The sequence below is a fragment of the Narcine bancroftii genome, chromosome 1 (assembly GCF_036971445.1).
Source record: "Narcine bancroftii isolate sNarBan1 chromosome 1, sNarBan1.hap1, whole genome shotgun sequence".
NCBI classification, from domain to species: Eukaryota; Metazoa; Chordata; class Chondrichthyes; order Torpediniformes; family Narcinidae; genus Narcine; species Narcine bancroftii.
The window spans coordinates 440,803,746-440,821,147 of NC_091469.1; the positions used below are offsets into that span (position 1 = coordinate 440,803,746).

At 43.1% G+C, this 17,402-nt stretch overlaps 1 protein-coding gene across 2 annotated transcripts in view; it reads left to right on the plus strand.

The window, feature by feature from the left end:
• Positions 1-17,402, plus strand: part of LOC138751723 (glycerol-3-phosphate dehydrogenase 1-like protein) — a 62,224-nt gene that overhangs the window by 29,831 nt on the left and 14,991 nt on the right. For both annotated transcript variants that reach the window (XM_069914396.1, XM_069914397.1), the window contains exons 3-5: positions 3,796-3,936; positions 7,920-8,058; positions 10,707-10,819. In XM_069914396.1, coding sequence (XP_069770497.1) covers positions 3,796-3,936; positions 7,920-8,058; positions 10,707-10,819 — 393 coding nt within the window. The remainder of the gene's footprint in view (positions 1-3,795; positions 3,937-7,919; positions 8,059-10,706; positions 10,820-17,402) is intronic.

Here is a 17,402-nt window from a genome sequence, read left to right on the forward strand (position 1 = left end):
TTTTGATCTCGCAATCCAATCTCACCCCAATCCTTCACTGTTTTAACAGCACTTTTCTCTATAACACTGTATTCTGTACTTTTGTTTTATTCTGTTGTACATGTATACATGTTGATTCATTTGGATGGTACGTGAAACAAAGTTTTTCATTGTTGACTACTACCACTTACTCTGAGATACAATTCGAAGGTCAGGATTGAGGCTGCTTTTGGATTATACCAACAGCTGGGCTTAACTAAATTTTTTTTTCCAAAGGTCAAGGTTTGTACCACTGAAAACAAACTGATTCTTGGTACTGGTTGCTGATTTGTGGAGAACAACCATTATCAAGTAGTTCACCTTATTGTACTGGATGCAGAGCTGGTGGACGGTAGATGAACTGCATCCCAGATCCAAGAGAAAGAAGGGATAATATTCTGACCTTGTATTGTTACTTCAGTTATTATTCAAGATTCCTTTGTTGTTGTTTAATAATACAGAAATGTAATAACACACAAAATTGCCTTCTACTCTAAGGCAGAGTTGCCTTTAGTATTGCCCGGCGCCCCTTTCACTAAGTGAAAAAGTAGCAAAACAGAGTCCCTTTAGAGACACTAATTGTTTTTAGACTGCAGTGATGGGAACATTGTTTACTGATATCTCTGGCACCATTGCATTAATTCCTTCAACTCTCTGACTTATACATACTTTAATATGAGCCTTCACTTGTTGAATCAGTGTTACATGGGACAGATGGCAGTTGTGTTGCAACTCCAGAGTGTCTGGTGTACAGTAGCAGATTAACTACCACCCAGGTCCCAAGGCTGATCTTTAGTAAGACACCCCCTGATTTTTTCCCCCCCAGGTGATGCCCTCACCTTATATATTCTAAATTCACCTTATATATTCTAAATTTATTCATGTGTCCGCAGTGCTCGGCGATGGCACCATAGAATTGATGGGCAGAGTGGGAATAGCCTGGTGGAGAGGGGTGCATGGGAGGGGAGGGATGGGGCTGGTAGTGGGGTGCCTTGATGGGGACCTTAGCGTCGGGCTCCTGACACTGATGACCGTCCACGTAACAGGTTCGGCTGTGTTGGCATTTTATCCTCTGAGCCTTCCGGGTTGGGGTCAGAGAAATAACTGGAGACAAAAAACAGCTGGGTAAAAATTAAGCATCGGCAAATTTCTAATATGCAATCTACTTTTATATAATCTGTTATTAAATGTATATTTCTATTTCCGCACGGTTCCCGGCCTTTCCATTCCTCTAACCCCCCCTCCTCCCCTGCCGCCATGCTCTTGGGACACAAACTCAGCCCATTTGCTTTGAAATGTTTCTGAAGAACCCCACTTTTTCGGGCAGTGCGGCGTGGATCACAGTGGCTCATGAAGTCAATAAAATCCTCAGCAGCCTTTTGTGATTCTGATGCCAATACCTTCAATCAGAGCACTGGCCCAGGTTGTGTCATGTTCGTCAAGGTGGGGGGGGGATCCTAAACTTTCACTTGTTATAATGTTGTCCAGCATACTGGACATTAATGGCAGGATTCAACCCCATCCCCCAAATCCTCCACCTTCCCACCAAACTACTAGATTTTTAACTTCTCTCTGACCAAATTGGACACTCTAATAGTTTGGTGGGAAGGTGGAGGATTGCACATGCCGCAAATCTTTATGCCTTTGGCCCGCTGCTGCCAGCTCCCAGAAACCATCATGTGCATCACCCCAGCAATGGCGTGATGCTAACTCTGGCCCCCAGTCATCGGCTTTACCTGTGTAGTAAATATACCGAGACCAGGCTACCCTTTATTAAGTAGGTTGAACCTAGGGGCTTAAGCCCCCTTATCCTGCAGGCCCCTAGGCTTCAGCCTACTCAGCCTAATGGTTAATCTGCCACTGCCTATTTACTGCTTGCATATTACTCAGAGTATTGTGTGTGGTATGGCGAGTAAACCTTATCCTTGTATACAGTATGTATTCCCACCTATGGAGAACATGAGCACAAACGTTGATTGTAGAGAGAGCATGGAGGAGAAGCTGATAGCCAAGAATATTAAACTAGCAAAGCAGCTTATTTTAAAGAAGATTGGCCCATGCTCATTTGAGACTTTCGTTTGCAGTCAAGGCCCACTCTGTTCGAAAACAAGTGCAACAATTAATGTTATTTAAGCATCTGATATAGATTTTGTCTTTCCATGCATTTACTTATGTGCACATGGGGCCACAATGAGATTTGTAAAAATATGGTTTGTTCACAAAATATCCAGATGAACTGCATAAAAAGCAAAAGTTTCTTGACTTTCCACAGCTCTTTTATGCATCACATGGGTTTATTGTTTCTATGATTTGTATCAAGCAGGAAAAAAAATCCTGCTCTTGCAGTTAGGATGCAATGAATGTGCCTTTACAGATATAATGTAAAGGTGTAACACATTATGTTGTATTTTATATTGCATGTAGATATGTTTTAAAGGAGATTAATTGTGGCAGGTTTTTTTAAGTGTAGGTCATCCAAACAGATCTCGTTTAAAATACTGGCACTCTGCTCAAGCCAGACATTCCGGCTCCGAGTGCCTTTGCAAAAACGTTGGGGAGCACCTATAAAGATTTCACAAATGGATTGTTCTTTTGAAAAGCAACAGGTGAAAGAACTCAGAGTAGGAGGTTCAGGGCTGCAGGTTGAGTGCAGATTGTTGTTTTAAGAGGGCCATGTGGTTTTTGCAAGCAGAAGGAGTCAAACATGTTTTTCTCTGAGAGAGAGAGATAGAGAAAGAGCGAGAGAGAATTCCTACAGTTCCACAGTTCATCAGCAGCAGGAACAGGACAAGCTGGCAAGCTTGTGGAAACCCCATTTTGAAGATGGGTTGCGAGAGCTTAGTTCACCCTGGTCAAAGCACTTGCGGTCCATACCAGAGGAGAGGACTGGCTGCCTCATGTTTCACTTGAAATAAGAGAAACAGAAAGGAGCTCTGTGGTGACCTGAAAGAAAGAGGTTTTCATCTGGAAAACCCTGATGGGGCAGGTTTCTTCAGCAAGACACTGATGTGGCTGATTAAAAGGGATAGGTTTGTGTCCTAGAACATCAAATCTCTCTCTGAAAACTGACAAGAACCTTCCTGAGTGATAACCATTTATTTTTCAAGCACCAAAGCCTGGTGAAATTCATAAATGTCAATTCTGTGCACAGTATAAGAATTGCCTGCAATCAGTGAATTTGGAGGACTGAAAAGTGAGATTGGACTGTGAATTAAAGAACTTTTCTAAACTTACAGATTATATACATGTGCACTTAGAATTAGAAGGGGGTTAAGTTAATAGTAATAAGATAAAGTTTGATCCTGTTTTCATGTTTAAAGATAATTTAAAAACAACTTTTGTTTAAATAACCATTTGCCTATTGGTGCTGGGTTTTGGGGTCCTCTGGGCTCGAAACATTTTGGGGGTTTGACTCCCTCTGCTTGCAAAACCACATGACCCTCTTAGAACAGCAAACTGCACTCAGACAGCCTGTGGCTCCGAACCTAATCCTCTGAGTTCTTTCATCTGTTGATTTTTCAAAAGAACAATCCATTTGTGATGTCTCTATAGGCACTCGCCAAAGCTTTTACAAAGGCACCCGGTGCCTGGACTGTCTGGCTTGAGCAGAGCTCCAGTATTTTAAATGAAATCTATTTTGAAGTGTTTTTATGTGATCTACACTAAATATAAAATACAACATAATCTGTCACAAAGGAAATTATGGTGCTGCCAGTGGTGACTGAACATTATCTTCCTGTCTGATTCATTTCTAAATCTCTTGTCGTTTAATCACAGGTTGCTATTCCAGATGTGAAGGAAGCAGTGCGAGGTGCAGATTTGCTAGTTTTTGTTGTGCCTCACCAATTTATCCGCAAATTGTGTGATGACATTGTTGATCAGGTGCCACAGAATGCTCTTGGCATAAGCCTCATCAAGGTACCTACATAGTTAAGTGAAACATGAAAGTCTGCAGATGTTGTGATTGAAGAAAGAAAAACAAAAATGCTGGAGGAACTCCAATTGATGCTGCAAGATCTGAGCTCCTCCAGCATTTTGGTATTTTTTTAACCTCCATATTTAAAAATTATTTATTCACTCTCCTGTCATCCCATTAATTGTACCTGAGAAGTGAGACAGGTTTTGACATTAGAAACTTGGGTGAGCCTTATTCAGCTGGTGGTATTTATAAATCCTAAATGATTTACTTCACGTGTTTGTCTTTAGCTGAGTTAATTCTGGATTCAATCTTCTTTGTGTTCATTGGATATGCTATCGAACTTTTACAGGTGCATGATAGACAGTATACTGTCTGGTTGCACCTTAGCCTGGTTTGTAAGTGTCCAGAAACACAGAAGGTAGCAAACGTAGCCAGTTCCGACCTTCTATCCATTGCAGACATCAATTCTATCTGATGTTGGCTGCCTCTAGAAGGCAGCTAACATCATAAAGGATCCTCACAATCTCTCACTGATACTTTCAAGCACAAGGTACAGAAACCTGAAAACCAATAGCGCGAGGTTCAAGAACTGTTTCTATCCAGTAGCTATCAGACTTTTGAACCTCCCCTTGAACACTAATCATTGAACTGTCTGCATTATTGCAAGTCACTTTTTTGCACTAGAATTCCTGTGAATGTTTATCATGTATTCATTGTCTTTTTTAATTTAATTCAATTAGTTCTGTCCAGATGCAGCAAGTATATATTTTGGGCCTATGTACATTCAACAATATGCATGACAATAAACTGATTTTTATCTTCAGACTTCCAACAGATTTGAGGTTTTCTAAAAATGCATGTCCAGAAATGGTAAAATTTTCAAGTATAAAGTTGACACGGACATGATAAATGGGAAGAAAGATTCCCTAGTAGTAAAAGCAAGGTATAAAAGATCACAGTTTCCTTCGTAAATGTACATCAATTATTTACTCTATCCTCTCCCTCTTGCATTTCCTTCTCACTTATTGCTCTGACCCCACACCACAAAATAGTCATAAATTTGGATATGCCACAAGCCAGTTCTTCGCTCCAAAGTGAAAAGTCCTATCTCCGCTAACCTTGGCTCATATGGCTTATTTTCCAATCCAAGTAACATCCTAATAAATCTCTTCTGCACCCTCTCCATAGCTTCCACATCCTTCCTATAATGAGATGATTAGAACTGAATGCAATATTCCAAGTGTGGTCTCACCAGAGATTTTGTAGAGTTACAACATGATCTCTCGACTCTTGAAGTCAAACCCCTGACTAATGAAGACCTTGAGAGAAGTGTGGATTTGGACTCAAAGGTCCCCCGTTCCTCCGCACTGTTAAATATCTGACCATAACCCTGCTCTCAACCTTTAGGTTTGACCTTTCAAAATGCTTGACCTCACATTTAACTTCATTTAACTCCATCTGCCACTTTTCCGCCCAACTCCAAATCCTGTCTATATTCTTTTGTAACCTACGACAACCTTCAACACCATCCACAACTCCTCCAACCTTCATGTCATCCACAAACTTACTGACCCATCCTTCCGCTTCCTTATCTGGGTCATTTATAAAAATCATAAATAGCACAGGACTCAGAACAGATCCCTGCGACCTCCAGGTAGAATACTTTATGTCCACTGCTACTCTATGCTTTCTATAGGCAAGGCAATTCTGAATTCACAAAGTTAAGGTTCCATGGATCCCATACTTCATGGCTTTCTGAACAAGTCTCTTATGGGGGACCTTGTCAAATGCCTTAATAAAATCCTTAGACACCACACCTACTGTCCTACCTTCATCAATTTCTTTTGTAACCTCCTCAAAAACTCAATTAGGCTCGTGAGGCACAACTTTCCCCTCACAAACCCCTGCTGACCATCTCTGAAAAGACTGTACTCTCCAAATGCTTATAAATCCTGTCCTTAAGAATCCTCTCCAATGGTTTGCACACCACTGATGAAAGACTCACTGGCCTATAATTTGGAGGATTCTCCCTATTATCTTTTTTTAAACAAGGGAACCACATCTGCTATTCTCCAATCCTCCGGCACTTCCGCTGTGGCCAAGGAGGATGCAAAAATCATCGCCAATACTCCAGCTATCTCTTTCCTCCCTTCCCAGAGTAACCTGGGGTATAAATTGTCCAGCTTCAGGGACATCAATCAATGTTTTTAAAAAGATTCAGCACTTCCATTTTCCTTATCTAAACATGGTCCAGCACACAAGCTTCTTCTATTCTTGACCAAGGTTCTTTTCTCTAGTGAATACTGAAGCAAAGTATTCATTTAGGACCTCTCCAACCTCCTCTGCCTCCAGGCACATTGCCTCCTTAATCCTTAAGTGGTCCTAGTTTCACGCTAGTCATTCTTCTGTTCCTCATGTATGCATTGGAGTCCTCCTTAATCCTACTTGCCAAGGCTTTATCATGCTCTCTTAGAGCTCTCCTAAGTCCTTTCTTCCTTCCTGGCTACGATATAATTCCCGAGCCCTTCCTGTTTTTTTTTGCTTTCTAAATCTAATGTATGCTTCCTTTTCCTTTTTCCTCTTCACTAGCTGCTTCACCTGTTTTGTCAACCACGGTTCCATTTTCCGATGATATTTTCCCTGTCTTAATGGACAAACGTATCTAGAATCCCACACAAGAGGTCCTTAAACATCCTCCACATTACTTTGTGCTTTCTCCTGTGAACATCTGTTCCCAATTTACTTTCCCTAGTTCCTGCCTCATCCCATTGTAATTAGCCCTTCCCCTAATTAAACAATTCCCATTTTGTCTGATTTATCCCTGTCGATAACTATGCTCAAACTCTATCACTATCATTTTGGTCACTATCACCAAAATGCTCCTTCACCGAGAGGCCTGTCACCTGACCAGGTTTAATACCCAGTACTAGATCCAGTATGGCCTCTCCTCTTGTCAGCTGTTCCACATACTGTGATAGGAATCCTTGGACACACCTGACAAATTAAGCCCCGTCTGTGGATTCAGTTGGAGATGTCCCTGACCCTGGTTCCTGGGAGGCAACGTGCCATCCATGAGTCTTGTTTACAGAACCTCCTTGCTGTTTACCTATCAAATCCCCAATCACTATAGCTGACCTCTTCTCTTCCCTTCCCTTCTTAGCTGAAGGGCCAGAGACTGTGCCAGAGTCCTGACCACTATGAAATGTCCCTGGTAGATCATTCACCCCCAACAGTATCCAAAATGGTATACTTATTGTTGAGGGGAATGGCCATAGGGGTGCTCTGCGGTGACTGTCCCTTCCCACTCCTAATAGTCACCCGATTCTGCTTAATAATTCTGCTTCCCGAATTATCTGGAGTTTATCCAGCTCCAGCTCCATTTCCCTAACTCAATGTGTAAGGAGCTGCAGCTGGATGTACCTCTTGCAGGTGTAGTCATCAAGGACAATTGTGCTCTCTCAGCTATCCCCACATCCTGAAATTGGAGCATTCCACTGCCTTGGCTGCAATCCCACTACCTACTCTTTGTTACTATGAAAAAATCCTACCTGACCTTGCCTTACCTGTAAGAAGCACGTCCTCTGACTCTCTCACCAAAGCCTCTAAATCCCCACTTCTGCACCAGGCCACCACTGTCATTGGTGGTTGTCAGAAACTGAGATTGTTATCTCTGAATGATTATCAAAGCAGCTAATATATTTAGTATTTAAGAATTAATGATTTGTATATTGCATGAGAACACTTATTACACTATAATTTCAAAATGCAATACACCTGTACAGATTTTGTGTCAATGTAAGCCATGTAGTCAGGCTAAATAATAACTGTTCAAACCCAATTATGGTGTTTTAAAATTATTTACGGACTTGTTTAACTTGATTAGTAACCCACTTCTGCGCATTACTTCACATTTAAATGAATTGCAAAGATACTGCAAAATTTTATGCTCCCTATGTTTACTTTTTTAAATTTTTCATTCCAGGGAATTGATGAAGGACCTGAAGGATTAAAATTGATTTCTGATATAATCAGGGAAAAAATGAAAATTGACGTCAGTGTATTAATGGGCGCCAATATAGCCAATGAGGTGGTAGCAGAGAAATTTTGTGAAACTACAATAGGTAATTCTGTTTACGTTTTTAACAACTGCTTTTGAGTTACTGAGATTTAAAAAGAACAGCGAATTCTGCTGTCTTCTGGGACATTGCATTAGCCCTTGTGTTATGTAAATAGTGTGAGCTGGTTTGCACTATAATGTCACTGAACTTAAGAATTTGTCATAAGTTATTCTGCAGAGTACTAAATCACCAATTTGGTCATGAAATAAAAGAGAAACAGTAGTGTTTGGACCTAATTAGAAAATACAGTGACTTTAACCTAAAACATCAACTCTTATTCTCTTTCCATGGACATAACCTTCCAACATTTTCTGTTTTTCCTTCAGTTAGGAATATTGTCTAAAATATTTATTATTTAAATAGTAAGTGATTCCATCAAGCTGCCATGCAGAAGGACTTGGGAGGGCTTGTGCATGAACCACAAAAGGTGTAGCAGGCAATCAAGGAGGCAAATGGAATGTTGGCCTTCATTGCTAGAGGGATTGAATTTAGGATCAGGGAGGTTATGCTGCAACTGTACAAGGTACTGCTGATACCAAATCTGGAGTACTGTGTAAAGTTCTGCTCTGCTGACTTGAGGAAGGATGTTCTGGCTTTGGAGGTCCACCAGGCTGATTCTAGAGATGAGGGGGTTAGCCTCATACGAGGAAAGATTGAGTTGTCTGGAATTTAGAGGAATGAGAGGGGATCTTCTTGAAATGTATAAAATTATGAAAGGCATGACAAGATAGAGGTGGGTAAGTTGTTTCCATTGGTGGGGGAGACTAGAAGAGGCGTCAAAGCCTCAAGATTCAGGGCAGTAGATTTATAATGGAGGTAAGAAAGAACTACTTTTTTCCCAGAGAATGGTGAATCTATGGAATTTGCTGCCCATTGTAACAATGGAGGCTATCTCAGTAAATATATTTAAGACCAGGTTGGATAGATTTTAATATAGTTGGGGAATTAAGGGATATGGGGAAAAGGGTGATGAGCCTATAATCAGATCAGCCATGACTTCATTTAATGGTGGAGCAGGCGTGACAGGGTGGATGGTCTACCTCTGTTCCTATTTCTTATATTCATATATTTTCTTGATTTATTATTAACCTCAAAATAAGACATTCACGATGCAAAAAGTAACGGACACAGTACATCACGGGCAAAACCTCCAGTAGCTGTAATATCCTGCTCGGAGTATCCCCCGTGGCAGCTGAAAGCAGCCAGGCTGCCGGGGGCGGGCTGATGGTGTTGTCAGCCATCGACTCTGGGTTTCAGTGTTTTTTTTTTTACGCACAGCACCAGCAGCGCGAGTCGGGCAGGCGAGGGGGAGAGACCGGCAGCGCGAGTCGGGCGGGTGAGGGGGAGAGTCCGGCAGCGTGAGTCAGGCGGGAGACCAGCAGCGCGAGTTGGGCGGGCGAGGGGGAGAGACTGGCCACACGAGTCGGGCGGTATCCAGCCATGCCATAATGTACATCTCACGCAATGGGTTGATAAGTGTGCAGCATGCTTTAGGAAATGTTTGTTTTACTGTCAGGGTTGTATTTTTTTATTACGCTGTCAGTGGTATGATCAACAGTCCAATTATTCAAATGAAAGTTGATTGGGAACTTGAGGGATGCAGAGTGAAATTCATTTGTACAGCTGCAAATAAAAAATGTGCTAGATGCAAACTCAAAATATACCATTAATTTGGTTTTTTTTTGGCTGAGCTCTGAGACTTTTTGTGTCATGATATTGTTTGTCAGTCATGCCTTGACACGCTGTAAATTATGTCAAGGCAGCGTGGGCGGGACTTGGCCACAGTCCCGATGAGCCGGCGATCACTGGTAGACGGCTATCCATCAGCTGGCATGTTCAAATGACAGAAAGGTGTCCTCTCCGCGGCCACCTGAACGTGCCAGCTGTACTCCCCCAGCCGCAACTCCCAGCGCATGATCTTCTGTGGAGCATTTGAATGAGAGACTCATTTAAGGGGTCTTACTTCGCACATTATTTATTACTGAATTTTTTTTCTGTATTGGAGTCAAGCTTGTTTACATTTCTCTCTTTTATATGCATATTTTTCTTAAATACAGTTTTTTGCATGACCAATAATGAGAAATTATGCCTGGCCTACAGTAAAAAGAATCTCAGGGTTGCATTGTCAGCATACAATGCTGACAATAAATCTGAACTTTCGAATTTTAGCGAAAGGCTCTTTTAATTTGTTAGGCTCAAGGATGCACTGACTTGTGTTCTTATTTATCCAGTTAGATCATGGTGAAGCTTTGTTTTTAAACTAGTATTGGCTCCATATTCCCATAATTCTCCTAACAAAAATATCCTCATTTCATTTCTGAATTGGTTAGTCATTTTGAGGAGAATAGTAGCTGGATTTTAATCCAATGGATTCTGTGGTTATGTAAGCATTAGTCACAAGTTTTATATGCCAAGTTTAATAGCTTGCTTGAAAGCATTAGTTATAAAGCTCATGACCAAACATCCAAATCACAATATGTTGCCTTTCTGCGGCAGATCAGCAGAATCAGATAATGAACTCTTATGAGAAACTAATTGCAAGCACTGAATTTGTTTATTGCAAGAGAGCTCTGTGAAATAATTAAACGTTTGCAGTTTGCAGGAATCGTTAAAGGGCACAGAGCAAAGTAACTGACATTTCCTTTTACTAGGCAGCAAAAATATACAAAATGGAAATCTATTCAAAGAGCTCATGCAGACATCAAATTTCCGGATAACTGTGGTAGACGACGCAGATACGGTGGAACTATGTGGAGCATTAAAGGTAAGAAATGTTATTGCAGTTTTTTTTTAAATAAAAGCTTGAATTCAGGCATTGCCCAACTATCAATCTGAGGGCATTTAGAACAGTTTCCAGTTAATGTGCCAGGTGATAAAAGATTGAAGCCAAACCCTGAAGGTCTGGCCCTTTTAAAGATCTAAAGTTAAACCAGCCAAATTTCAAGGAGGTTATAACTAGAAAATCTACCTGCTGAACCTTTGCCAGGTAACATGTCATAAATTCAATGCTTTTCCTTTTCAATGCAAGGAAAAGGATTTGCGGGAGAAAGGTAAGATTTTGGGTCATCTACATTTTTAAATTAAATTGTTATATTTAATTATTTTACACTTCATTAATTTGATTAAAGTTATCCTTAAACTCTGCACCACCATTGGTGCCAGAATATTTATTTGGTTTGGTTGCAACATTGGAATTTCCTTCCAAGGTTGTTCTGACTCTGAACCTCCCTATAAAATTCAAAGGAATTTAAACAAAATTTGTCTTCATGGATTACTCCCCTGCCCCTGTTTTTTGCTTTTAGTATTTTGTTTTCCTCCTGTTTCGTGAATGCTGAGGGATATTTTCAATGTGAAAGCCGTTGAAAGTTGGTTGTGGTTACAAAAGAATAGACGTCACATTGGGCACTTTTATCCCTGGATTAAGATGAGGCAAACTATATTGATGCCTATTCCTGATTCAGCAATATCTCTGCATGAGAACCTGTACACTCAGTGAGCGTGCTTGACTTCACAGTCAAACACACTTGAGTACAATTTACAACTTTTGGTGGTAGATTTAAAAGCAAATAGCTGCCAATTGAGATCATGTATAATCTTGACCACATCACTGATGTTCAAGGGCTACCTGATGAGATTTTTCCAGCCTAGCTAGCTGATTAAATGCAAGTAAGCATGCATGTGTAACTGTAAATCTGGGTCCTGGTCAGTTGTACAACTTGAATTGGTATTGGTGGGTGCACATGGATGGAGTGTGATTTACCCAGATGTGAGCTGGTGAACTGGAAATATTTTTAAAGGGATCTCTATTGACAATGGTGAGAATTCTGTGGAACAGGTTCTTTTTTAAAATTTAGACATATAGCATAGTAACAGGCCCTTCCAGCCCGTGCCCCCCAAATATACAAATTAACCTAGGTTTTTTGAAGGGTAGGAGGGAACTGGAGTTCCCAGAGAAAACTCATTCAGACATAGAGAGAACATACAAACTGCACGCAAACAGTGCTGGATTCGAACCCGTGTCACTGGTGCAGTAATAGCATCGTATAACCACTAGGCTAACAGTGCCATCTGCATGAAGAATTTGCCACTCATGTTCCCTTTAAACATTTCACCTTTCACCCTTAACCCATGTTCTCTAGTCCTTGAAGGCTGGGATTTATTCTGAGCCCCTGTTCCCCGATTTGTGCCACCAAGACTGGAAGTTGCACTGTTCTGAGACACACTGAAGAGCAAGCTGTAGAATCACAGCAGATGAAGAAGTAAGATCAGCATTTATTGCCCATTCACATCTTTTGTTATCCATCATTCCATTTAAAATTTAGTGTATTAGCTGCCATTTTAATGTAGTTTGTACTGATAGAATACTAGTGCGAATGCTAGTGCTAATCCTGACCACTAAGGGGAGTCAGGAGACAAGCTGTGGCATCTTGGGTAAATTCACAATCCACATGGTCCTGAGTGAGTTCTTTAGCTAATAAAATATAGTTTTTTCTAAAAAAAAACAAGTTTATTTACGACAATAAAATAAACATTACATGATAAAAAGGAGTATGCATGGTACCAGGAGTGAGAATCAGTCAATATAGCAGCAGAGAAATGGAAAGTGTGAAGGTCCTGATGATATAAATTGGACTGGAAATGTCGACCGTGAGTGGAGGTAGTTCAAAGATTCATGCTGTATCTGCAAGCCATTGGACTTGAGAGCAAACTTGATGCACGGAAGACTACACTGCTACTTAACATGCAGGACCTCAAGCACTAGAGGTTTTCAATACATTTGTTTTTGCCAAGGCAGAAGACCAGGGCAAATTCAACAAGGTTAGTGAGATGTTTGATGAGCATTGTTCAGCAAAGTAAAATGAAACATTCAAGAGGTATGTGTTTTGCTCTTGCACACAGATGCAGAGAAAAAGCTTTGATAGTTTTTTAATGCATTAGAAAATAAAAGTAAGAACACGCAATTTTGGATCGCTGCAAGATTTAATGATCTATGATTAAATTGTGTTCAGAATTATTGATAAGAAAGTGAGAGAGAGGTTGCTGCGACAGAGCTTACCTGAGCTGGAGTTGTGAAGATGTGCCACGCCAGCCAGCACACAAAAAGTTTGATGATAGTGTAAAAGCCATAGAAAATGACATATCTTTCTTTGGCTTGGCTTCGCGGACGAAGATTTATGGAGGGGTATGTCCACGTCTGCTGCAGGCTCGTTGGTGACTGACAAGTCCGATGCGGGACAGGCAGGCAAATGCAGCGGTTGCAAGGGAAAACTGGTTGGTTGGGGTTGGGTGTAGGGTTTTTCCTCCTTTGTCTTTTGTCAGTGAGGTGGGCTCTGTGGTCTTCTTCAAAGGAGTTTGCAACCTGCCGAACTGTGAAGCGCCAAGATGCATGGTTGGAAGCAATATCAGCCCACTGGCGGTGGTCAATGTGGCAGGCACCAAGAGATTTCTTTAAGCAGTCCTTGTACCTCTTCTTTGGTGCACCTCTGTCTCGGTGGCCAGTGGAGAGCTCGCCATAGAACACGATCTTGGGAAGGCGATGGTCCTCCATTCTGGAGATGTGACCCACCCAGCGCAGTTGGGTCTTCAGCAGCGTGGATTCGATGCCTGCAGATTCTGCCAGCTCAAGTACTTCGATGTTGGTGATGAAGTCATTCCAATGAATGTTGAGGAGGAAGCGGAGACAGCACTGATGGAAACGTGCTAGGAGCCGTAGGTGATGCCGGTAGAGGACCCATGATTCGGAGCCGAACAGGAGCATGGGTATGACAACGGCTCTGTATACGCTGATCTTTGTGTGTTTCTTCAGGTGATTGTTTTTCCAGACTCTTTGTGTAGTCTTCCAAAGGCGTTATTTGCCTTGGCAAGTCTGTTGTCTATCTCTTTGTCGATCCTTGCATCAGACGAAACGGTGCAGCCGAGGTAGGTAAACTGGTTGACTGTTTTGAGTTCTGTGTGCCCGATGGAGATGTGGTGGGGCTGGTAGTCATGATGGGGAGCTGGCTGATGGAGGACCTCAGTTTTCTTCAGGCTGACTTCCAGGCCAAACATTTTGGCAGTTTCCGCAAAACAGGACGTCATGCGCTGGAGAGCTGGCTCTGAATGGGCAACTAAAGTGGCATCGTCTGCAAAGAGTAGTTCACGGACAAGTTTCTCTTGTGTCTTGGTGTGAGCTTGCAGGCGCCTCAGATTGAAGAGACTGCCATCCGTGCGGTACCGGATGTAAACAGCGTCTTCATTTTTGAGGTCTTTCATGGCTTGTTTCAGCATCATTCTGAAGAAAATAGTAAAGAGGGTTGGTGCGAGGACGCAGCCTTGCTTCATGCCGTTGTCAATGTAGAAGGGTTCGGAGAGCTCATTTCTGTATCTGACCCGACCTTGTTGGTTTTCGTGCAGTTGGATAACCATGTTGAGGAACTTGGAGGGGGGGCATCTGAGGCGCTCTAGTATTTGCCAAAGCCCTTTCCTGCTCACAGTTTCAAAGGCTTTGGTGAGGTCAACAAAGATGATGTAGAGTCCTTTGTTTTGTTCTCTGCACTTTTCTTGGAGCTGTCTGAGGGCAAAGATTATGTCAGTAGTTCCTCTGTTTGCGCCAAAGCCACACTGTGATTCTGGGAGGACATTTTCGGTGACACTAGGTATTAGTCTATTAAGGAGAATCCTAGCGAAGATTTTGCCTGCAATGGAGAGCAGCGTGATTCCCCTGTAGTTTGAGCAGTCTGATTTCTCGCCTTTGTTTTTGTACAGGGTGATGATGATGGCATCACGAAGGTCCTGAGGCAGCTTTCCTTGGTCCCACCAGAGCATGAAAAACTCATGCAGTTTGGTATGCAGAGCTTTGCCACCAGCCTTCCAGACCTCGGGAGGGGGGGAATTCCATCCATACCTGCTGCTTTGCCACTTTTCAGTTGTTCAATTGCCTTATATGTCTTTTCCTGGGTGAGGACCTCATCCAGCTCTAGACTCAAGGGTTGTTGAGGGAGCTGGAGCAGGGCGGATTCTTGGACTGAGCGGTTGGCACTGAAAAGGGATTGGAAGTGTTCTGACCATCGATTGAGGATGGAGATCTTGTCGCTGAGGAGGACTTCGCCGTCTGAGCTGCGCAGAGGGCTTTGGACTTGGGGTGAGGGGCCATACACAGCCTTTAGTGTCTCATAAAAACCCCTGAAGACGCCAATGTTGGCGCTAAGCTGGGTTCGTTTGTGAGGCTAGTCCACCACTCACTTTGGATCTCCCGGAGTTTGCGCTGAAGATGGCTGCATGCAAGACGGAAGGCTCGTTTTTTTCTCTGGCCAGGAAGGCTTTGCAAGGTGAGCCTGTTGGGCAGATCACTTCTTTGCCAGCAGCTCCTGGATTTCATGGTTGTTTTCGTCAAACCAGTCCTTGTTTTTCCTGGAGGAGAAGCCCAGTACTTCTTCAGTGGATTGCAGTATGGCCATTTTCAGCTGATCCCAGAGGGTTTCAGGAGACGTGTCCGTGAGGCAGTTTGGATCCTCGAGCTTTGCTTGGAGGTTTGCCTGGAAGTTTCCTCTCACTACGTCTGACTGCAAGTTTCCAACATTGAAGCTCTTTCTGGGGGCTCCACTGTTCTTGAACTTTGGCTTGAAGTGAAGGTTGAGCTTGCAGCGAACAAGCTGGTGGTCAGTGTGGCATTCCGCGCTGGGCATGACCCTGGTGTGGAGCACATCTCGTTTGTCTCTTTCTCGCACCAGAACGTAGTCCAGGAGGTACCAGTGTTTGGATTGGGGATGCATCCAGGTAGTCTTCAGGCTGTCTCTCTGCTGGAAAAGGGTGTTAGTAATGACAAGCCGCTGTTGTGCGCAGAGTTCCAACAGGAGGCGCCCGTTGTCATTGCACTTGCCGACACCATGCTTGCCAAGGATTCCTGACCAGGTTTCTGAGTCTTTGCCGACGCGAGCGTTGAAGTTGCCAAGGATGACAACCTTGTCGGCTGTAGGGGTGCGTTGGATGAGGTTGCGCAGATCAATGTAGAACTTGTCCTTTTCTGCTGGTTCCGCCTGAAGGGTTGGACCATAGAAACTGATGAGAGTGATGCGTCGCTTGTTTTGAAGGGGGAGTCGCATGGACATGATCCGGTCGGAGTGGCCTGTCGGGAGGTTTTTGAGTTTGGAGACAATGGAGTTCTTGACCATGAAGCCAACACCAGATAGGCGTCGTTCAGCCTGAGGCTTGCCAGACCAGTAGAGTGTGTAGCCCGCGCCGCGTTCTTGGAGGCTGCCTACATCTGCAAGGTGGACCGCTGAGAGCGGCTATGTCGATGTCGAGTCTGAGGAGTTCATGTGCGATGAGGGCAGACTGACGTTCAGGTCAGTGGCTGTCAGCCTTGTCTAGCATGGTTCTAATGTTCCAGCATGCTAGCTTGAGTTTGTGTGCATCTTTTGAGGGGGAGGACGTGGACCTGTCCTCGGGCCTGCGCAAAGGAGCTTTTAGGTGGAGTGCAGTGTGTGCAGTACTGGCCCCACCCTTTACACCCATAGTTCGTGTGCCGTGGCCAAGCAAGCTGGGACGTGGCAGCGAGGTCCTTGGGTCGTAAGTTTTATATCGGAGTGACCTTCTCCTATGCAGGTTGCTTAACCGGGCTGAAGAGGCCTGCCTCCCCTTTTAGATCGAACCATTTCTGGAGATCTACGACTGCTGTCCATAGTTATGGAGTGATGCGCCCTGGAATCGGCCTGCGTGTGTTTACTCCTGCCACAGCAAAGGGCAGAATCACTATGCAAAGCAATGTTTTTCCAAAGGGAAACAAAAACAGAAGTGAAACTTTACACACTGTAGAAGAAACTGCCTCCAGTGATACACTTTTCGTGGGCGCGGTAGTGCAGGAAGATCCTAAACCAACAGACACTGAACAGCCAAGTGTGAACAGGGTTGAGCAGGATAAGTAGACTGTGTCATTACATACAAATGGAGCAAATATTCATTTCAAGCTGAACACAGGACCAGTTTTATCTGTGAGCATGACATCAGGGCAATGAAGATAAAGCCATATATCCATGCAAATCCTGTACAGCTCAAAGCCTACAGTGGACACAAAAGGTATGTATAAACTCATGGTGAAGGTTAATGATAAAGAACTCCACCTCAGGTTCACAGTAGACCCAGATGGACATAAATCACTGCTTGGTGTCAAAGCATGTGAAAACTTAAGCCTAGTTAAGTGGTGTCAGAAGTGAAACCTGTTGTGTGAGTTAATGCATTATCCAGGGCAACGATGCAGAGTGAAGCACACAATGAGAGTTCCACAGAGACTGATGTGAACCTGATCATCAAATCTCTTCCCATATCTGACATGAAGTCCAAGCAGGTCACAGCTGAAACAGAAAAGGGCA